The 24,143-nt window shown below is 50.4% G+C and overlaps 1 protein-coding gene across 3 annotated transcripts in view; it reads left to right on the top strand.

The window, feature by feature from the left end:
- Positions 1–24,143, top strand: part of phex (phosphate regulating endopeptidase homolog, X-linked) — a 173,068-nt gene that overhangs the window by 90,902 nt on the left and 58,023 nt on the right. For all 3 annotated transcript variants that reach the window (XR_013579134.1, XM_078559554.1, XM_078559553.1), the window contains exons 8-10: positions 2,643–2,726; positions 23,151–23,296; positions 23,444–23,537. Coding sequence is in view for 2 of the 3 variants with exons in the window: in XM_078559554.1 (XP_078415680.1) it covers positions 2,643–2,726; positions 23,151–23,296; positions 23,444–23,537 (324 nt within the window). In the remaining variant the exon portion in view is untranslated. The remainder of the gene's footprint in view (positions 1–2,642; positions 2,727–23,150; positions 23,297–23,443; positions 23,538–24,143) is intronic.

The raw sequence follows: 24,143 nt of genomic DNA, 5'->3' as shown, positions 1-24,143 counted from the left end.
AGTGTCCTCGGCCCAACAATCTCCAGCTGCTTCATCAATGACCCTCCTTCCACCATAGGGTCAGAAGTGGAGATGTTCACTGATGATTGCATAGTGTTCAGCACCATTCGCGACTCCTCAGATACTGAAGCAGTCCATGTCAAAATGCATCAAGACCTGGACAAACCCAGGCTTAGGCTGTCAAGTGGCAAGTAACATTCACGCCACACAAATGCCAGGCAATGACTATTTTGTATGATCCCAGCTGGAAAAGTCTGATGCCGGGATGGAACCCAACTTGATAGATCCTAACTTTTATTTTTTGTTTAGAAACGTGGAGAGTCACAGGAGTCAGCTGATGAACTTTTAACAAAAGAATAAAACTTTTACTTAACAAGAAAAGATGAACTATATTACAATATCCCTTCATCCACAACTATACCTATACAGATTCGTAAGGATAACACAAGTTACAAAAGCTATCTTATATTCTAATATTCATGCTAAATATACAGTCCATGTAAACCAATATGCACCCTGTGGCAAGACGCACACACTCTGAAACCAAGTGAAAGATGCCACCTTAACCAGATGCTATGGATCTCTCCTCAACTCCCCCAGACGCTTGTCACACTGTGAGCCAATCAGTCTCACTGCACTCCATCTTTCACACGAGGGCTTCCAATCTCCACTCTCCAAGACCTCACTTTGGAATCTTCTCCCAAACTGATGCTTTCTCTCAAATGTCTTCCACAAGGGTCCACCTCCAGTCTTTCAAAATCTCCTTCCCATGTTCCTCTCTCTTGGGTCACCACAGACATTCAAGCTTCCTCCCACACACTCTCTCTTACTAACTCAGCCGTCAGCAGTACACCAGCTCATAATAAAAAGTTATAGACCTTCAGCCATCTCTATCGATCTTCTGACTCCTCACTCTTAACTTCACTTAACAGGACCTTTCCCCCATTACCGTCCTTCTTCTTGGGACATTTCCTGTTCCACTCCCTGAGTTTGGGGACTTTCTTCGTTAGTTTCTTTATAGAAACCTGCTTCTGCTGGCAACTGCTTCCAGCTGAACTCAAACTGCCTTTTATTTAGTTTGTTTATCTCTTTCTATGTGTGTGTGTGTGTGTGTAAGTCACCCTCTCTCGACCCCTGTTGCTAGGCAACAGCACAGTTTTTCTACTCTTGTGTTTGATTTAACTTCTTTGAGAGTCATAAAACTCATTACAAATGCAGGTATACAAACAGAGCTTTAGACCTGCTGTCTCCACTCAGAAGTGAAACTAGATCCCTGATTTCACCCTTTAACCCGCAAATAGAAAAAAATATAAATTAAATTTAAAGATATACCTTATTCTTAATGCACCCAAATACACATATAACTTACTTAGACTATCCTTATTTCCTAATGATCTCCAACAAGAGAGAATCTGACCATCGCCCCTTGACATTCAATAACATCACCATCACTGAATCCCCCACTATCACCATCCTGGGGGTTACCATTGATCAGAAACTGAACTGGACTAGCCATATAAATACTGTGGCTACAAGAACAGGTCAGAGGCTAGGAATCCTGAGGCAAGTAACTCACCTCCTGACTGCCCAAAACTTGTCCACCATCTACAAGGCCCAAGTCAGGAGTGTGATGGAATACACTCCACTTGCCTGGATGAGTGCAGCTCCAACAATACTAAAGAAGCTGGGCACCATCCAGAACAAAGTAGCCCGGTGGACCTGCACCCCATCCACAAACATTCACTCCCTCCACCATAGACAAATAGTGGCAGCAGTGTGTTCCATCTACAAGACGCACTGCAGAAATTCACCTAGGCTCCTTAGGCAGCACCTTCCAAACCCACAACTGCTACTATCTAGAAGGACAAGGGCAGCAGATAGATGGGAACATCACCACCTGGAAGTTCCCCTCCAAGCCACTCACCATCCTGACTTGGAAATATATCACTGGGTCAAATTTGATAAGAAACCTATAAGACTTGGTGACCTTTTTACTGAATTCAAAGCCCACATCTTGAAGTAAGTACAAATTGCAAAATAGTTGTGGCAGTTGTTTCAAGTTTCCCTTTGGGATTTGAGCAGCTCAGCATTTACCATAGGCTGTGCCATAACATCAGCACAGCATAGGGGATATGCTCCACCTACACAGGGAATGTACACCACTTACCATGGAGAATATATACCACGTCCTATAGAAGATATATGCCACACAACCAAGGATGATATGCATAGATGCATTTAAGGGGAAGCTAGATAAACAATTGAGGGAGACAGGAGTAGGACTGTTGATGAGTTAGATGGAGAAGGGTGGAAGGAGGTTTGTGTGGATCATAAACATTAGCATGGAGCTGTTAGATTGAATGGCCACTCCTGTACTTTGTAACAGTCTGTAAATCGCTCTGTACCTCTGGAGATGTCCACCTTGTAACATTGAGGAAATATGGCTTTTCCTGAGCAAATTCCTAAAGGATCAAACTCCTGTCGTCTCCTGTGCAATAAATGGTGTCCAATGCTGAGAAAAATGCACACAGACCAAATGTCTTCTGTGTTTATTCACGCAAAATGTTAGTGAGAACATTGTAATGCTTGTGCTGTGTCTGAACTAACTGCTAGTTACAGTTCCTACAATTTGTACCTTGCAGATCCTGATTCCGCACAGCAACAGGACCAGCGAGGCTCTATATAATAAACTCAATATACTCTACTTACAACAAACTATCCCACAGGTAAGTGGCAAACATTAATGATCCAGTGCTAATACTATATTACGTGGGTATTTGTGAAGAGGAAAGTTCAAATGTGCCGACATTCTTTTTCCATGTCACACATGGGGGAGGCAGTGGCCTAGTGGTATTGTCACTGGACTAGTATTCCAGAGACCCAGGGTAATGCTCTGGGGTAAAAGCAAAATACTGCGGATGCTGGAAACCTGAAACAAAAACAAAAATAGGTGGAAAAACTCAGCAGGTCTGACAGCATCTGCGGAGAGGAATACAGTTGATGTTTTGAGCCCATATGACTCTTCATCAGAACTAAAGAAATAGAGAAATTAGATGAAATCTAAGCTGGTAGAGGGGGGCGGGACAGGTAGAGCTGGATAGAGGGCCAGTGATAGGTGGAGGCAAAGAAGAGATTGCCAAAGATGTCATAGACAAAAGGATAAAGGGGTGTTGACGGTGGTGATATTATCTAAGGAATGTGCTAATGGGGACATTAAGGGTAGCAAGCAGGACAAGCTAGTGGCAGATGGCCCTAGTGGGGGTGGGGTGGGGGGAAGGGATCGAAATGGGCTAAAAGGTGGAGATAAAACAATAGATCAAAATAAATTTTAAAATAGGTGGGAAAAGAAAAATATATTTTTTTAAAATTATAAATTATTCGAAAAAGGGGGATCGGAAAGGGGGTGGGGATGGAGGAGAGAGTAAATGATCTGAAATTGTTGAACTCAATATTAAGTCCGGAAGACTGTAAGGTGCCTAGTCGGAAGATGAGGTGCTCTGGGGTCCTGGGTTTGAATCCCACCACGGCAGATGGTGAAATTTGAAACCATTGTCGATTGTAAAAACCCATCTGGTTCATTAATGTCCTTTAGGGAAGGAAATCTGCCATCCTTACCTGGTCTGGCCTACATGTGACTCCAGGCCCACAGCAATGTGGTTGGCTCTTAACTGCCCTCTGAACAAGGGCAATTAGGGATGGGCAATAAATGCTGGCCCGGCCAGCGAAGCCCACATCCCATGAGCAAATTTTAAAAGAATGTTCAGCTTACCGAGCTACTGCTGTTAACATTCCTGCTTGGTGCACTCGGGGGTGGGAATCCTGTCCTCCTCCGACGGTCTCTGAACTGCAAGAATAACTGAATTCCGACTTCATTAACTGCCCAGCCTGGCTCACACCAAGAGCTGGATTTTCAAATCAGGATTGGGAATTGGGTAATTTCTGAGTCCCGACCCTGCCCCCTACATCAGTGTCGTGGCATCGTTTTCAAATGCAGAGCATCTAATTGGCCCGAGGGCGGGTTCAGCGCCCAATCAGCAGTACCAAGAGTGGCCTAGAGGTGGGGCATGGATGGAAAAGGCATGAGGGGGCACACCATTCACTGAGGATATGTCGCAGGAGAGCCCTGATCGGGCGGCGCTGGCACAGGAGGCTACCCACAGGAGGCGCCACGGTTTTACAATGCTGTCCTGAAGCTTGGGAAGGGGCAGTCGCCAAGAGGAGAGAAATCTCTTCCCGGCATGCGGCAAGAGAAAAGCTGCCTCAAGAGATCAAAAGGACCTGGAGGGAGGGCATTGCGGAGATCACAAAAAGGACATGGGCCCTGTGGCACAAGAGTTTCAAATACCCATAAGTACATGGGAGGGTGAGTGGCAAGTGACTCCCGAGTGACAGTCCTCTGAATTTGTGTGCTGCAGCATGTAGATGAACCGAGCAGACTGAGAGGCCATCATTCTCCCTAACATTGTCAATGCAGCTGCCCAGTTGCATCTCATTGAGACATCAGCCACCCTTGCATAGGGGCACAAATGTGAAGGGGACATCACTGAGGAGTGTAACTGATAATTTCAGTGTCATGCTGGAATAGGTGAGGGAGGACAGCCTATTTGGATATCATTCTCTCCTCATTGGGCAGGAACAGAGGTAACAATACCTGTAAGATAGCTCGAACAGCTGGCAGTTTTGCTGACCTTCACCACCTGACACCAAGGGAGAAGGTGGCATTTGCTATTACGCAGGTGCCATTGTGGCAGGCTGCCAGAGGTGGAGAGACTAGAAACCATGAAGGCCAGGGTTATTTAATAGCTCTTGACTGGGAGGAGTATGAAACAGGTCGGGATCACTGGGAATCAGACTGGGAGGAGCGTGAAACAAGCCAAGAATACTAGGAAGCAGGTTGGGAACACTGGGAAGCAGATTGGGATCACTGGGAAGCAGGTTGGAATCACTGTGAAGCAGACTAGAAGAGTGTGAGGCAGGTCAGGATCATTGTGAAGCAGGTGAGGATCACTTTAAGAACAGAAGTGAGTAGTTGGTGAGTTTTTATTTTTTTTAAGGGTGAGTTTTATTATCTAACAGATAAAGAAATGGCGGGACAGCTCAGACCCTTGGAGTGCGCATTCTAATTGCTGATGTATGTAGTAAATAAGGTTGGTGAGTTGCAGGCACAGATAGCCACACTGAAATATGATGATGTGGCTCTAACAGACACTGGGTTCAAAGAAGGGCAGGACTAGATATTAAATATTCCTGGACACGAGGTGTTCAGGAAAGATAAGAAAGGAGGAGGGGTTGTGGTATTGATTAAGGAGAGCATTGCAATACTGGAAAGAGAGGATGTCCCAGAGGGGTCAAGTACAGAATCTATTTGGCTGCAGCTGAGGAACAATGAAGGTGCAATTACATTGTTCGGTATGGTTTATAGGCCACTAACTAACGGGAAGCCAGTAGAGGAACAAATGTGCAAGGTATTAAAAAGAGGCGCAAGAATTAAAGAGTAGTTATAATGGGGGACTTTAATCATCTGAATACACACTGGGATAGTAAAAGTGTAAAGGGCAGAGGAGGTAAGAGATCCTGGAGCGTGTTCAGGAGAATTTTCTACAGCTGTATGTTTCCAGTCCAACATGAAAAGAGGCACTGCTAGACCTGATTCTTGGGAATGAAGTGGGCCAAGTGGATCAAGTGTCAGTAGGAGAGTCTTTAGAGGATAGTGATCTTTATATCATAATGTTTAGGTTAGCAATGGAAAGGCCAAATATCAATCCAGAGAAAGAATAATTAGCTGAGGGAAAGCCAACTTCAACGAGATAAGCGTAGACCTGGCCCAGATAAATTGGAATCAAAGATTAAAAGGCAAAAATGTAACTGAAAATCATGCCCAGTACCAACATGTCACATTATGAACTTTCAGTCAAAACTTTTAAAAATTGGACACAAACAAGCTCTAAAGAAGGCTGCTACAAATTATCTGACTTTTGGGATTTGGACTACAGACAGTATCAAGTCTCTGGTGAATAACTAATTAAATACGGACATAGATGAGGATACCTCACAAACATTTGTGGAAGTCACATATCTCACTGTTTAAGGATGGATCAACAGTTAAAGACTATGGAGTTTTCAGACTGCCTGCCTCCATGATTCATACTGGACAAAAGGGAAGATTGAAACTCAATTGCCACTAGCAACTTCCCTTATATAACAATGGCCTCCCCATCCAACCTAGACAGGTTGGGCAGCAGTCATGTACTTGAAACTGGTTTCAGGGCCTACACCCTTATTATCCCATGACCCAGCAGATCCATCAGAACCATCAGTCATTAGCCAATCTGAGAACCAGACACTGAAACTAGCTGCAAGTCATCAAGAAGCCAAAGTGCTTAACCTATTCCAGTTTCAAAATTCACCTGAGAGCCAAATTCCTAGTCAACTACAAGAAACCTTGCAAGCTGCTGTGAACCTTTCACATTACAAGACCCTCACTTCAACTTCAAATCATTGAATCCATTCAAGAAACCATAGGCTTGGCACATGGGAGACCAGAAATTGTAAACCAAGACTGAATTAACTGTAATTTGTAGAAGTGCACTATTTTTATCTGTATGCAATAGTTGTGTGTGTATGAATGTATGAGACCGAGTGTGTGTGGCATTGCGTTAATTCTAGGTAAGTGCGTGAGAATAAATAACCTTCTGTATTTTTAAACTTGTGAAAGCTTGCTGCTGAATTATTTAATTGGAATACATTTTCCAAGGGTAAGCAAGGGCACATCTCTTTCCATACAAAACATACTGATTACAAGGAGTAAAAGAGCATATATATCCTGTCCATGACACTGAACCATGAGCTATCTTTAAAGAAGAGCTAGTCCATGTACAGTCAAGGTATATTCCCACAAAAGTAGGGCAAACAAATCCAGAGATCCTTAGATGATGAAAGAGATAGAGGTTAACATGAAGTAGAAAAAGTGTGCTTATGACAGATGTCAAGTGGGTATTACAATTGAAAACCAGGCTGATTATAGAGAGTTCAGAGGGCAATTGAAAGCGTAAATAAGAGAAGCAAAGAGTATGAGAAGAGATAGGCAGCTAACATAAAAGTGAATCCAAAATATGCAGATAAATAGCAAAAGGGTGGTAAGAGAAGGAGTTGGGCTGATTTGTGACCCAAAAGGGGATTTCTGCATGGAGGCAGAGGGCATAGCTGAGGTATTAAATGAATACTTTGCATCTATCTTTACCAAGGAAGGAGATGCTGCCCAAGAATCATGGTGAAATAGAAGATAGTTTAGACAATTGAAAGAGGTATTGGATAGGTTGTCTGTACTTAAAATTGATAAGACACCAGGGCCAGATGAGATACATCCAAGGACACAGGGAAGTAAGAATGGAAATTGCGGAGACATCAGCCATAATTTTGCAATCTTCCTTCGATTCAGGGATGGTGCCAGAGGACTGGAGAATTGAAAATGTTACACTGTTGTTCAAAAAAGGGTGTAAAGGTAAGCCTAGCAGCTATAGGCCAGTCAGTTTAACTGCTGTGGTGGGGAAGTTTAAGAAAAGCCAGAAAGTATTTGTTAAGGGAAATTTGTGTTCAAATAAACTCAAGAAAGTTAGTTAATGAGGTAATGGAGAGGGTTGATGAGGATAATATGGTTGATGTGGTATACATGGACTTCCAAAAGACATTTGAAACAGTGCCACACAACAGACTTCTGAGCAAAGTTAGACCTCATGGAGTAAAAGGGACAGTAGCAACATGGAGACAAAATTGGCTAAATGACACGAAATAGAGAACAGTTGCTTTTCCGACTGGAGGAAAGTTTGTAGCGGAGATCCCCAGGGATCGATGTTGGGACCCCTGCTCTTCCTGATACATCACAAAGACCCAGACCTTGGTACTGGATACAATTTCAAAATTTGTGGATGATATGAAACTCAGAAGTACTGTGAACAACAAGGGGAATAAGTGTAACATTTCAAAGGACATAGACATAAAAGATGGGCAGACAAGTGGCAGATGAAATTTAATGCAGAGAAATGTGAAGTGATTCATTTTAGTAGGAAGAACATAGAGGGACAATATAAAATAAAGGGTACAATTCTAAAGGGGGTGCAGGTGCAGAGGGACCTAGGTGTACATGTGCATAACTCATTGAAGGTGGCAGGACAGGTTGAGAGTGTGGTTAATGAAGCATACAATATCCTAGGCTTCATAAATAGGGGAATAGAGTACATGAGCAAGGAGGTTATGATAGACCTGTATAATGCATTGACGCAGCCTCAACTGGTGTATTGTGTTCCGTTCTGGGCACTGTACTCTCGGTGAAGCTGTTAGAGAGGGTGCAGTAAAAACTTACAAGCATGGTTCAGGATGAGGAACTTCAGATATGAGGATAGATTGGAGAAACTGGGACTGTTCTCCTTAGAGAAGGGAAAGTTTAGAAGAGATTTTACAGAGCTGTTAAAAATCATGAGGGGTCTAGATTTTAATTCCTTCCACATTAATATAAAAGTGACCTTCACAGCCAAACTTGTACTGTCCACCCATTCCTGAACCTTCACAAAATGCACATTTTTTGATGTGAAGGTATTGGAGAGAGTGCAGAAAAGACTCACAAGAATGGTTCCACGGATAGTTCAGATAGAACTGAACTATCTACAGTTATGAAGATGGGGCTGTTTCCTTGGAGAAGAGAAGGTTGAGAGGAGATTTGATAGAGATGTTTAAAATCATGAGGGGCCCTGCACAGATTAGATAGGGAGAAACTGTTCCCAGTGGTGGAAAGTTCGAGAAAGAGAGGCCACAAATTTAAGATGGTGGGCAAAAGAAGCAATGGCGACATGAGAGAACCTTTTTCACGCAGGTTAGGATCTGGAATGCACTGCCCAAGAGTATGGTGGAGGTAGGATCAATCAAGGCTTTCAAGAGTGAATTGGATCATCACCTGAGAAGGAAAATTTTACAGGGCTACGGGTAAAAGGCAGAGGAGTGGGACTAGGTAAATTCCTCCTTCAGAGGCACAGCCATGATGGGCCAAATGGCCTGTTTCTGTGCTGTAACCATTCTATGACCTTCAGGTGAAAGGCATGGAGGAAGCTCATGCCCAAATGTGAACTGCGGCTCGCTGGCTGCTGTTGTCTATGTGGTTGGTTGTGCTAAAACACCTGCTGAGTTGCCCGAGTTCTCATCACCACCTCTTGAACATAAGAACATAAGAAATAGGAGCAGGAGTAGGCAACTCAGCCCCTCGAGCCTGCCCCGCTTTTTATTACGATCATGGCTGATCTCATTTCGGCCTCAACTCCAATTTCCTGCCCTCCCCCCATAACCTTTCAACCCGTTACTAATTAAAAATCTGTCTATCTCCTCCTTAAATTTATTCAGCGTCCTGGCATCTACTGCACTCTGAGGTAGTGAATTCCACAGATTCACGACTCTTTGAGAAAAGTAATTCCTCCTCATCTCTGATTTAAATCTACCAACCCTTAGCCTAAAACTATGGCCTCTCGTTCTAGAATGCCCCACAAGGGGAAACATCCGCTCCACGTCTACTTTGTCTATCCCCTTTAGCATCTTATATACCTCAATTAGATCTCCTCTCATCCTTCTAAACTCTAGTGAGTATAGGCCTAAACTGCTCAATCTCTCCTCATAAGACTAGCCCCGCATCTCTGGAATCAATCTAGTGAACCTCCTCTGAACTGCCTCCAATGCAACAACATCCTTCCTCAAGTAAGGAGACCAAAACTGTGCACAGTTGAATCTCCCATAGGCCTGCTGCTGCGGAGACAGAGTAAAGTGGTCCTGCATCCATGTCACCATTCTCCTTGGCAGATAGCTGGGGTGGGGAGACTCCATAGAGCCTGTGCCATCTCATTATACCGCTGCACCATCAATCAGCACAGACACACTCACCTCTGGGGGGGTCCAGATTCAGATTAGAATGGGGGGGTGGGTGGAGCACAGGGTGAGCAGGAGGAGGAGAGTGAGGCAAAGTCAGCTGTGGGAAGCCCCCCTGGGAGGACAGACACAGCCAAGCTCCACTGGGTGAAGATGCTGGGTCTATGGTGTCACAAACAAGGAGGGTCTTTTTGGAGCATCTGCGGCAGAGATCCCTGAGACATTACGGAGCCAAGGGCAGAGGAATGCACATGCTCTGTCATGGCTCAGGGATTCGAGCACACGAGCTCCTCCATTGAGAAGGTGGCCAGCCTGTTGGAGGGCCATATGCAGTGCTGCTCCGGCTGGGTGCAGCAACAGCATGAGGATATGAAGAGAAAGAGTGACACCCTCTGTAGCACTGACCGTTCAGTGTTGATGATGGCGCAAAGATGCTTGGAGTGGATGCCAGCTGTGTCTCAGCTGGTTGCCTCACCCAGCATGCAAGGACTGAGGCAGCCAAGAGGCTGATGAGAGGGGCCACCCCCTTCAGGGGGCACTGGCGTCACCCCTCGCTTTCTTGGCCCCTCCAACTCCAGACTTATTCCTGCCGCAAGGCCCTGTGACAGAGGCTGCCTCTACAACAGGCTGTGGAGGAAGTCACTTGGGCAATTTCACAAAGAGGATGGAAGCCACGGGTAAGTCAGCCGGATGCAGGTACAATGGAACAGAGCTGTGCCCACCGCACCCTCAGCGACAGTGGGAGCAGCTCATTGGAGTGTGTGTGAACACGAGCCATTAGTTGCATGTGATGAGTCATTTGGGTGAAGTTTTCTCTGATGTTTTGTCTTAGACATTATCTTGTAATAATGAGACTTTTTGATGGTTTCCATCAGGCTTGTGAGTTTGTAAAACTTGTTGAGAAAAGTGAAGTGAAGTTTGGGAGAGTGTTTTTCTGGGCTTGGTGCAGTTGCATGGCCTGTGATGCAGGCAGTGAAGGCCTCATTCTCAATGTCTTTGGCTGTCAATGAGATTCTTCAGACCTGCGAGTTTGCTGGAGAACCTTTCTCTCCAATGGAAGGTGAGTTACAGAGTAGTTCTCACGTGAAATGTTGCTGGATCAATGTGGCTCTCACAGCCATGCCAGCCTGCAGATCTTCCCGAAGCCTGGCACAGTGCAGACGGCCTTCCTCCAATGTCCAGACACCTCTAGAGTGCCCCCTTCATCCTCCCCCTCTTCTTTCAGCCCTGTACTTCTCCTCCTAGAAAGACTGGCGGACCAGTTGCTCCTCCTTGTCCAGCTCCAGTTCTCTTTGTGTTGTCATGTTGTACAGCGTGTGGCAGACCACATTACGAGGCACCTGGCTGGCTGGCACTGGAGGGCATCACTCCATCAGGCAAGGCAACGAGAGCACACCTTCAAGATGCCAATGGTGTGTTCAACGCAGGTTAATTTTAGGGGGTGGCTCTGGTTATGCTGCCTCTCTCTATCGGCATCTGGGTATTGGACGGGCATCAGGACCTACCTCCTCGGAGGGTGACCCCAATCCTCCAGCAGCAACCCACCGAGAGTCTGGGGGCTGAAGTGGGGCAACACCTGGAACTCTCGTAGGATACAGGGGTTGTGACACCTGCCCAGGAACAGAGCACAGACACGATCTTCCTATGCTCCACTGGATCAGCTGGGCACTCGGTGATTGGAAGCCTGTTCCATTCAGGAATCTGGCTGGCTGCTCTGTTGGTGCCTTGATGGCTACCTGGCGGAGTCCAGCAATGATGGCAAACTGCAATGCCCCCTTCCTGCTCTGGCCCATCTGTCTCAAAATGGATGTCATTGCCTCTGGCCTCTGGAGTAGGGTGTTCATGACCTGTCTGATGGTGTGATCAATTCCCAACTGGGAGATGCCACCCGGATTCACAGCTGATCCCTGGAACAACCTGGAAGCATAAAAATTCAGGGTGATGGTGACCGTGACAGCTGCTGTTAGGGAGCAATGCTGGGGGCCCCAGGGTATCAAGATATTGTGGAGCACAGTGCCTGGATAGGTGCAGTCTCCTCTGGCACTGGCACTCTGCCATTTGAAGGTAGCTGGCTCTTATAACTGATGCCTTCTTCCCATTGCAGCCCCTGGCTCTGCTTCTTTGAACTCCTCCAGGATCTGACAATGTCTCTGCTAAGGCTCCTCCTTCCTGCTCTGTCCAGTGTCAGAGTAGCTGCTCCCACCCCGGCTCTCTCAATGCCCTCTACTCTGGCACTTCCTCGACCGGGTCTTTGCCACCCAGGTGATGCCAGCAGCCTGCCAGCCCTCTCACAGCTCCTACCTCTCACTGTGGGCAAACACAAGCCACACATGTAGCACCAGCAGCAAAGGCAGTGCTGGGCCACCGGTTAAGGAGCTGAGCTTTATATCCCCTTTTCAGAATGAGCTGGGCAGTGTGTCCACCAGCTGCACCAGGATGTGTCCCAGACTCGGTGCAGTCCCTGTACATCCCAACCACACTCACCAATGAGTTCAACAAGCACTTACTGACAGCTAGGCTATCAAAATCAGCCCACCCACACTGCCTTTCAAAATTACATTGCCTTCCCGGTGTACTCACCCCATCCCCCACTCCCAGTGTACCCCCCGCCCCCCATCTCCCACTCCCAGTGTACTCACCCCATCCCCCACTCCCAGTGTACCCCCCGCCCCCCATCTCCCACTCCCAGTGTACTCACCCCATCCCCACTCCCGGTGTACTCACCCCATCCCCCACTCCCAGTGTACTCCCCCATTCCCCACTCCCAGTGTACTCACCCCATCCCCACTCCCGGTGTACTCCCCCACCCCCCACTCCCAGTGTACTCCCCCATCCCCCACTCCCAGTGTACTCACCCCATCCCCCACTCCCGGTGTACTCCCCCATCCCCCACTCCCAGTGTACTCACCCCATCCCCCCCACTCTCAGTGTACTCACCCCATCCCCACTCCCGGTGTACTCACCTCATCCCCCACTCCCAGTGTAGCCCCCGCCCCCCATCTCCCACTCCCAGTGTACTCACCCCATCCCCCACTCCCAGTGTACCCCCCGCCCCCCATCTCCCACTCCCAGTGTACTCACCCCATCCCCACTCCCGGTGTACTCCCCCATCCCCCACTCCCGGTGTACTCACCCCATCTCCCACTCCCAGTGTACTCACCCCATCCCCACTCCCGGTGTACCCCATCCCCCACTCCCGGTGTACTCACCCCATCCCCCACTCCCAGTGTACTCCCCCATCCCCCACTCCCAGTGTACTCACCCCATCCCCCCCACTCCCAGTGTACTCACCCCACCCCCCACTCCCAGTGTACTCACCCCACCCCCCACTCCCAGTGTACTCACCCCATCCCCCCCACTCCCAGTGTACTCACCCCACCCCCCACTCCCAGTGTACTCACCCCACCCCCCACCCCCAGTGTACTCACCCCATCCCCACTCCCGGTGTACTCACCCCATCCCCCCCACTCCCAGTGTACTCACCCCATCCCCACTCCCGGTGTACTCCCCCATCCCCCACTCCCGGTGTACTCACCCCATCCCCCACTCCCAGTGTACTCACCCCATCCCCCCCACTCCCAGTGTACTCACCCCATCCCCCACTCCCAGTGTACTCACCCCATCCCCCACTCCCAGTGTACTCACCCCATCCCCCACCCCCAGTGTACTCACCCCATCCCTCACTCCCGGTGTACTCACCCCATCCCCCACTCCCAGTGTACTCCCCCATCCCCCACTCCCAGTGTACTCACCCCATCCCCCCCACTCCCAGTGTACTCACCCCACCCCCCACTCCCAGTGTACTCACCCCACCCCCCACTCCCAGTGTACTCACCCCACCCCCCACCCCCAGTGTACTCACCCCATCCCCACTCCCGGTGTACTCACCCCATCCCCCCCACTCCCAGTGTACTCACCCCATCCCCACTCCCGGTGTACTCCCCCATCCCCCACTCCCGGTGTACTCACCCCATCCCCCACTCCCAGTGTACTCACCCCATCCCCCACTCCCAGTGTACTCCCCCATTCCCCACTCCCAGTGTACTCCCCCATCCCCCACTCCCAGTGTACTCCCCCATCCCCCACTCCCAGTGTACTCCCCCATCCCCCACTCCCAGTGTACCCCCCCCCCCAACCCCCACTCCCAGTGTACTCCCCCATCCCCCACTCGCAGTGTACCCCCCCCATCCCCCACTCCCGGTGTACCCCCCATCCCCCACTCCCAGTGTACTCCCCCACCCCCCACTCCCAGTGTACTCCCCCATCCCCCACTCCCAGTGTACTCCCCCATTCCCCACTCCCGGTGTACTCACCCCATCCGCCACTCCCGGTGTACTCACCCCATCCCCCACTCCCAGTGTACTCCCCCATCCCCCTCACTCCCAGTGTACTCACCCCACCCCCCACTCCCAGTGTACTCCCCCACCCCCCACTCCCAGTGTACTCCCCCATCCCCTACTCCCAGTGTACTCCCCCATCCCCCACTCCCAGTGTACCCCCCCAACCCCCACTCCCAGTGTAATCCCCCACCCCCATTCCCAGTGTACTCCCCCATCCCCCCACTCCCAGTGTACTCCCCCACCCCCCACTCCCAGTGTACTCCCCCACTCCCCACTCCCAGTGTACTCCCCCATCCCCCACTCCCAGTGTACTCACCCCACCCCCACTCCCAGTGTACTCCCCCATCCCCCTCACTCCCAGTGTACTCCCGCATCCCCCACTCCCAGTGTACTCACCCCACTCCCCACTCCCAGTGTACTCCCGCATCCCCCATTCCCGGTGTACTCACCCCACTCCCAGTGTACTCCTCCGTCCCCCTCACTCCCAGTGTACTCCTGCATCCCCCATTCCCAGTGTACTCACCCCATCCCCCACACCCAGTGTACTCCCCCATCCCCCCACTCCCAGTGTACTCCCCCATCCCCCCACTCCCAGTGTACTCCCCCACCCCCCACTCCCGGTGTACTCCCCCATCCCCCACTCCCGGTGTACTTCCCCATCCCCTACTCCCGGTGTACTCCCCCATCCCCCACTCCCGGTGTACTTCCCCATCCCCCCACTCCTGGTGTACTCCCCATCCCCTACTCCCGGTGTACTCTCCCATCCCGCACTCCCGGTGTACTCACCCCACCCCCACTCCCGGTGTACTCCCCCACCCCCCACTCCCAATGTACTCCCCCACCCCCCACTCCCGGTGTACTCCCCCACCCCCCACTCCCGGTGTACTCCCCCACCCCCCACTCCCGGTGAACTACCCCATCCCCCCACCGCCAGTGTACTCCCCACATCCCCTCACTCCCAGTGCACTCCACCACCCCCTCCCTCCCAGTGTACTCCCCATCCCCCTCACGCCCAGTGTACTCCCCATCCCCCCCACTCCCAGTGTACTCCCCATCCCCCTCACTCCCAGTGTACTCCCCATCCGCCCTCTCACAGTGTACTCCCCATCCCCCTCACTCCCAGTGTACTCCCCATCCCCCTCACTCCCAGTGTACTCCCCTATCCCCCTCACTCCCAGTGTACTCCCCATCCCCCTCACTCCCAGTGTACTCCCCACCCCCCCCACTCCCAGTGTACTCCCCATCCCCCTCACTCCCAGTGTACTCCCCATCCGCCCTCTCCCAGTGTACTCCCCATCCCCCTCACTCCCAGTGTACTCCCCACCCCCCTCACTCCCAGTGTACTCCCCATCCCCCTCACTCCCAGTGCACTCCACCACCCCCTCCCTCCCAGTGTACTCCCCATCCCCCTCACTCCCAGTGTACTCCCCATCCCCCCCACTCCCAGTGTACTCCCCACCCCCCTCACTCCCAGTGTACTCCCCATCCGCCCTCTCCCAGTGTACTCCCCATCCCCCTCACTCCCAGTGTACTCCCCACCCCCCTCACTCCCAGTGTACTCCCCATCCCCCTCACTCCCAGTGCACTCCACCACCCCCTCCCTCCCAGTGTACTCCCCATCCCCCTCACTCCCAGTGTACTCCCCATCCCCCCCACTCCCAGTGTACTCCCCATCCCCCTCACTCCCAGTGTACTCCCCATCCGCCCTCTCCCAGTGTACTCCCCATCCCCCTCACTCCCAGTGTACTCTCCATCCCCCTCACTCCCAGTGTACTCCCCATCCCCCTCACTCACAGTGTACTCCCCATCCCCCTCACTCCCAGTTTACTCCCCATCCCCCTCACTCCCAGTGTACTCCCCATCCCCCTCACTCCCAGTGTACTCCCCATCCACCCTCTCCCAGTGTACTCCCCATCCCCCTCACTCCCAGTGTACTCCCCATCCCCCTCACTCCCAGTGTACTCCCCATCCCCCTCACTCCCAGTGTACTCCCCATCCCCCTCACTCCCAGTGTACTCCCCATCCCCCCCACTCCCAGTGTACTCCCCATCCGCCCTCTCCCAGTGTACTCCCCATCCGCCCACTCCCAGTGAACTCCCCCATCCCCCCCACTCCCAGTGAACTACCTCACACCCCTGACTCACAGTGTACTCCCCCATCCCCCCACCGCTTGTGAACTACCCCATCCCGCCACTCCCAGCGTATTCCCCATCTCACTCACTCCCAGTGTACTTCCCCCACCACCCACTCCCAGTGTACTCCCCAGCCCCCTCACTCCCAGTGTACTCCCCATCACCCTCACTCCCAGTGTACTCCACCCAACCCCCTACTCCGAGTGTGCTTCTCCATTCCCCCCACCCAGTGTACTCCCCCCATTCCTCCTACACCAAGTGTACTCCCCCATTCCCTGTGTACCCCCACTCCCAGTCTACTCCCCATTCCCCCCAGAACACCCAGTGTACTCCCCCATCCCCCCCACTCCCAGTGAACTCCCCGACCCCCCACTCCCAGTGTACTCCCCCATTTCCCCACCCCCAGCGTACTCCCCCATCGCCCCTGCTTCCGGTGAACTACCCCATCCCCCCCGCTCCCAGTGTACTCCCCCCATCCCCCCACTCCCAGTGTACTCCCCATCCCCCCACTCCCAGTGTACTCCCCATCCCCCTCACTCTCAATGTACTCCCCCCACCCCCCAATCCCAGTGTACTCCCCATCCCCCTCACTCCAAGTGTACTCCCCATCCCCCCACCCCCAGTGTACTCCCTATTCCCCCATCCCCCCTCCCAGTGTACTCCCCCATTCATAGTGTACTACCCCCATTCCCACCCACGCCGAGTGTACTCCCCATTCTGCCCACCCCCAGTGAACTGCCCCATCCCCCCCACCCCTGGTGTACTCCCCCACCCCTCCACTCCCAGTATATTCACACATCCCCCCACCCGCAGTGAACTGACCCATCCCTCTACCCCCAGTGATCTCCCCCACCCCCCGCTCTCAGTGAACATCCCCATCACCCCCGCTCCCAGTGTACTCACCCATTCCCCAATTCCCAGTTAACTGCTCGCAGTCCCCAACCCCCAGTGTAATCCCCCATTCCCACACCCCCAGTGTAATCCCACATCCCCCCACTCCCCCCATTCCTAGTGAACGCCCCCATTCCCCCACCCCCAGTGTACACCCCCACCCCCCCCATTCCTAGTGAACTCCCCCATCCCCCCATTCCCCTCACTTCCAGTGTACTCCCCATTCCCCCTACTCCCAGTGTGCTCCCCATCCCCCCCACTCCCAGTGTGCTCCCCATCCCCCCCACTTGCAGTGTACTCCCCCATCCCCCCCACTCCCAGTGTGCTCCCCATCCCCCCCACTTGCAGTGTACTCCCCCATCCGCCCCACTCCCAGTGTGCTCCCCATCCCCCCCACTTGCAGTGTACTCCCCCATCTCCCCTCCCAGTGTGCTCCCCATCCCCCCCACTTCCAGTGTACTCCCCCATCCCCCCCACTCCCAGTGTGCTCCCCATCGCCCCCACTTGCAGTGTACTCCCCCATCTCCCCTCCCAGTGTGCTCCCCATCCCCCCCACTTCCAGTGTACTCCCCCATCCCCCCCACTCCCAGTGTGCTCCCCATCGCCCCCACTTGCAGTGTACTCCCCCATCTCCCCTCCCAGTGTACGCCCCATCCCCCCCACTTCCAATGTACTCCCCCATCCCCCCCACTTCCAGTGTACTCCCCCATCTCCCCTCCCAATATACTCCCCCATCCCTACCACTTCGTGTACTCCCCCATCCCCATCACTCCTGGTGTACTCCATCATCCCCCATTCCCAGTTTACTGCCCCCATTCCCCCCACTCCCCATGCACTCCCCCATTCCCCCCACTCACAGTGTACTCCCCCATTCCCCCCACGCCCAGTGTACCCCCATCCCCATCCCCCCACTCCCAGTGTACTACCCCATTCCCTGTATACTCCACCACTCCCAGTCTACTCCCCATTCCCCCCAGAACTCCCAGTGTACTCCCCCACTCCCAGTGTACTACCCCCATTCCCACCCACTCCCAGTGTACTCCCCCACATCCCCATTCCAAGTGTACTCCCCATTCTGCCCACACCCAGTGTACTCCCCCATCCTCTGATTTCCAGTGTACTCCCCATCCCCCACACTCCCAGTGTACAGTCCCCATTCCTACCCCCACACTCCCAGTGTAACCCCATTCCCAGTGTACTCCCCTATCCCCCCACTCCCAGTGTATGCCCCCACTCACAATGTACTCCCCCACCCCCACACTCCCAATGTGTTCCTCCCATTCCCTGTGTACTCCCCTGTGCCCCCAATTACCAGTGTACTCCCCCATCCTCGCATTCCCAGTGTACTCCCCCATCCCCCCATTCCCAGTGTACTCCCCATCCCCCACACTCCCTGTGTACAGTCCCCATTCCCCCCACTACATTGTACTCACCCATCCCCCCACTCCCAGTGTACTCCCCCCATTCCCACCTGCATTCCCAGTGTATTCCCCTATCCCACCACTCCCAATGTATGCCCCCACTCCCAGTGTACTCCCTGGTGCCCCCAATTTCCAGTGTACTCCCCATTCCACCCACCCCCACTCTCTGTCCACTTCCCTGATCATCCCCACTTCCAGGTACACCACCCATTTCCCCACTCCAAGTCTATGCCACCCCATTCCCAGTGTACTCCCCCACTCACTTCCACTCCTAGTGTACTCCCCTCATCCCCAACACTGCCAGTGCACTCCCCCATCTTCCCTATTCCCAGTGTATGGTCCCCATCATCCGCACTCCCAGTGTACTCACACCGTTCCCAGTGTACTCACCCCATTCCCCCCACTCCCAGTGTATTCACCCCAATTCCCCCCATTCCCAGTGTACTCACCCCATTCCTAGTGTACTCCCCCCACTCCCAGCGTACTCAGCCCATTCCCCCCACTCCCAATGTATTCACCCCATTCCCCCCACTCCCAGTGTATTCACCCCAATTCCCCCCATTCCCAGTGTACTCACCCCATTCCTAGTGTACTCCCCCCACTCCCAGTGTATTCACCCCATTCCCCCCACTCCCAGTGTACTCACCCCATTCCTAATGTACTCCCCCCACTCCCAGCGTACTCAGCCCATTCCCCCCACTCCCAGTGTATTCACCCCATTCCCCCCACTCCCAGTGTACTCACCCCATTCCTAGTGTACTCCCCCACTCCCCCCACTCCCAGCGTACTCACCCCATTCCCCCCACTCCCAGTCTACTCACCCCATTCCTAGCGTACTAGCCCCCACGCCATAAGACATAGGAGCAGAAGTAGGCCATTCAGCCCATCAAGTCTGCTCCGCCATTCAATGAGATCATGGCTGATCTGATAATCCTCAACTCCACTTTCCTGCCTTTTCCCCATAACCCTTGATTCCCTTACTGATTAAAAATCTGTCTATCTCAGCCTTGAATATACTTAATGACCCAGGCTCTACAGCCCTCTGCAGTAAAGAGTTCCACAGATTGACTACCCTCTGAGAGAAGAAATTCCTCCTCATCTCTGTTTTAAATGGGCGACCCCTTACTCTGAGATTATGCCCTCTGGTCCTAGATTCTCCCACAAGGGGAAATAACCTCTCAGCATCTATCCTGTCAAACCCCCTAAGAATCTTATATGTTTCAATAAGGTCGTCTCTCATTCTTCTAAACTCCAATGAGTACAGGCCCAACCTACTCAACCTCTCCTCATAAGAAAGTCCCTCCATACCCGGGATCAACCTAGTGAACCTTCTCTGGACTGCCTCCAGTGTCAGTATATCTTTCCTTAGATAAGGGGACCAAAACTATTCACAGTATTCCAGGTGTGGTCTAACTAATGCCTTGTATAGTTTTAGCAAGAGGTCCCTATTTTTATACTCCATTCCCTTTGAAATGAAGGCCAACATTCCATTTGCCTTTCCTATTACCTGTTGAATTTGTATGTTAGCTTTTTGTGATTCATGCACGAGGACTCCCAAATGCCTCTGTCCGCAGCCTTCTGCAGTCTTTCTCCAATTAAATAATATTCAGCTCCTCTATTCTTCCTGCCAAAGTGCATAACCTCACATTTTCCCACATTATATTCCATCTGCCAAGTTTTTTCCCACTTACTTAACCTGTCTATATCCCTCTGTAGACTCCTTGCGTCATCCTCACCACTTGCCTTCCCACCTATTTTTGTGTCATCCGCAAACTTGGTGATAGTACATTCACTTCCCTCATATAAGTCATTAAAATATATATTGTAAATAATTGTGGCTCTAGCACTGATCCCTGTAGCATTCCACTAGTTACAGGTTGCCATCCTGAAAATGTCCCCCATATCCCAACTCCCTGCCTTCTATTAGTTAGCCAATCCTCAATCTGTGCTAATATACTACCCCCAACACCATGGGCTTTTATCTTATTAAGTAGCCTTATGTGCAGTACATTATCGAACACCTTTGGAAATCCAAATGTATTTCATCTACTGGTTCCCCTTTATCTATCCTGCTTGGTACCTCCTCAAAGAACTCAAATAAATTTGTCAAGCATGATTTCCCCTTCATGAAGCCATGCTGACTCTGCTTGATTAGATTGTGTATTTCTAAATGCTCTGCTATTACATCCTTTATAATAGACTCTAACATTTTCCCAATGACAGATGTTAAACTATCTGGCCTATAGTTATCTGTTTTTTTTATCTCCCTCCCTTTTTGTTCTCCAATCCTCTGGGACTTTTCCAGAATCTAAGGATTCTTGGACGATTACTAGCAGCGCATCCACTATCTCTGTAGCTACTTTCTTTAATACCCTAGGATGCAACCCATCAAGTCCAGGGGACTTACCGGCCTTTAGCCCCATTAGTCTCCCTAGTACTTTTTCTCTACTAATAGTTATTGTATTTATTTCCTCCCCCCTCCCCTGCTTTTGCCCCTCGATTATTTAGTATTTTTGGAATGCTATTAGTATCTTCTACCATGAAGACTGAAGCAAAGTATTTATTCAACTCCTCTGCCATTTCCTGGTTTCCCATTATTATTTCCCCAGCCTCATTCTCTAAGGGGCCTATGTTCACTTTGGCCTCTCTCTTCCTTTTTATATATTTAAAGGAGCTCTTACTGTCTGCTTCTATATTACTTACTAGTTTACCCTCAAAGTTTATTTTCTCCCTCTTCATTATATTTTTGGTCACCTTTTGTTGTTTTTTAAAAACTTTCCCAATCCTCTGGCTTACCACTACTAATCTTTGCAAATTGTATGTTTTTTATTTCAATTTGATACTGTCCTTCACTTTCTTGGTTAACCATGGCTAGTTTATCCCCTTCCTTGAATCCTTCTTCCTCACGGGATATATCTTTGTTGAGAACTATTTTCTTAAACGCCTGTCATTGTTCACCAACCATCTTTTCTGCTAAACTCATTTCCCAGTCCACTCCAGCCAACTCTGCCCTCACTCCATTGTAATTACCCTTATTTAAGTTTAGCACAGTTGTTTCCGACCCCAGTTTCTCAATCTCAAACTGAATGCTAAATTCTACCATGTTATGGTCACTGTTTTCCCGGGGATCCTTTACTCTGAGATCATTTATTAAACCTGCTTCATTACACGTAACCAGATCCAAAATAGCCTGATCCCCAGTTGGATTCACAACACATTGTTCTAAGAAACTGTCCTGAATACGGTCTATGAATTCTTGCTCGTGTCTACCTCTGCCAATTTGACTTTCCCAATCTACATGGAGATTAAGGTCACCCATGATTAATGTACTGCCTTTTTTACATGCACTTATTATCTCCTCATTTATTCTCTGTCCTACAGTGTACTACTGTAAGGGGGCCTATAGACTAATTGCACCAGTGTCTTCTTCGCCTTGTTATTTCTTACCTCCACCCATATGAATTCCCCTCCAAGATCATTTCTTGCTATTGTACTTATTCCATCTCGTACTAACAAAGCTACCCCACCACCCTTTCCTTCCTGCCTGTCCTTTCGAAAAGTCACATACCCCTGAATATTTAATTCCATCTTGTAATCACGTCTCTGTAATGGCTATAAGAACATAACCATTAACCTCTATTTGTGCTGTTAATTCATTTATTTTGTTCTGAATACTAGGTGTATTTAAGTAGAGAGTCATTAATTTTGCCTTTTTACCATTTTTCCCCCTTTGACTCTATTTGCTGTTTTTTTTATGTTTGTGCTACCCCCATTCCCAGTGTACTCTCCCCGCTCCCAGTGTACTCTCCCCACTCCCAGTGTACTCCCCCCACTCCCAGTGTACTACCTCCACTCCCAGTGTGCTCCTCCCATTCCCAGTGTACTATCCCTATTCCCAGTGTACTACCCCTATTCCCAGTGTACTACCCCCATTCCCAGTGTACTACCTCCACTCCCAGTGTGCTCCTCCCACTCCCAGTGTACTCCCCCCACTCCCAGTGTACTACTCCCCACTCCCAGTGTACTACCCCCAACTCCCAGTGTACTACCTCCCACTCCCAGTGTACTACTCCCCACTCCCAGTGTACTACTCCCCACTCCCAGTGTACTACCTCCCACTCCCAGTGTACTACCTCCCACTCCCAGTGTACTACCTCCCACTCCCAGTATACTACCCCTACTCCCAGTGTACTCCCCAATTCCTCACTCCCCCCACTGTTGGCCCCTGGTCCCAGTGTATTTGTTCTCCTTCAGGGACTTTGCTTTGTTACCGAGATCTTCTGTGAAAGTTCCAACATTAAGATGTCAGGTTATTGGCTTTCTTTGTTAGGACGGACACTGCCTGAGTTTGCAGTACAGTACAGAAAGCAGCTGGATGGTGTGGGGGGCTGCTGCAGCTGTAGTGTCTCACTGTAACATTCCAACATTGCAATCACTTGTGATAAATATTGTTGTGTTCTCAGTTTGATTGGCTGCGGTATATGAGGACGGTTATCAATGCTGATCTCTACCCTGAACTTTCACACATCAACACATCGGAGGAGGTCGTTGTGTATGTTCCGCAGTATTTCAAGAATTTATTTCAGCTGTTAGACACTGTGGATAATAGGTAAGGTTAATGTGACATGTGATTTACAATCCCTTATTCCACTTTGGTTCCCCCTTATAATTATCAATAGATCCTTTTGTGCTTCACTTCACCCACTTCCTGAAGTTGAATAAAATAACTCTGTCCAATTCTATCACCCAATTATAGAACGATCGCCAACTACATTGTGTGGAGAATTGTGTACAGGAGGACAGCAAACCTCAGCCAACGCTTCCTCACCAGACGCCTTGAATTTCTAAAGGTTAGTGCTGACCACTGCAGTAAACATGCAGAGAGAGAGTTAGCAGGCAGGGGTCTACAGTGCAGAGAGGAACGATATGGTGTCTCGATGAATTGCTGCTGTGGGAAACCTGAGCTGTGGCCAATCTGTTGTAAGCTGCGTAAAAGGAACATGTTATATGGCAATGCTGAAGCCTCACTATCACCATTGATTCCCGGAACTGTTAAACACTGAAATGGATAGCCACATAACAAGGACTAGTCAGAGCGTACTTGGGTAACCAATACTTGTATCTTATATCACACACAGTGAACACATTATACCACAGTGTACCCCACTATAGGTTGCACAGTGTACCCCACTATAGGTTGCACAGTGTACCCCATTATATCACACACTACGTACCCCATTATATCACACACTGTGTACCCTATTATATCTCACACTGTGTACCCCATTATATCACACACTGTGTACCCCATTATATCACACTGTGTACCCCATTATATCACACACTGTGTACCCTATTATATCTCACACTGTGTACCCCATTATATCACACTGTGTACCCCATTATATCACACACAGTGTACCCCATTATATCACACACTGTGTACCCCATTATAT

The sequence above is a fragment of the Cetorhinus maximus genome, chromosome 16 (assembly GCF_964194155.1).
Source record: "Cetorhinus maximus chromosome 16, sCetMax3.hap1.1, whole genome shotgun sequence".
NCBI classification, from domain to species: domain Eukaryota; kingdom Metazoa; phylum Chordata; class Chondrichthyes; order Lamniformes; family Cetorhinidae; genus Cetorhinus; species Cetorhinus maximus.
The sequence above is the reverse complement of the archived record's forward strand: the minus strand, read 5'-3'. Positions and strand labels throughout refer to the sequence as shown.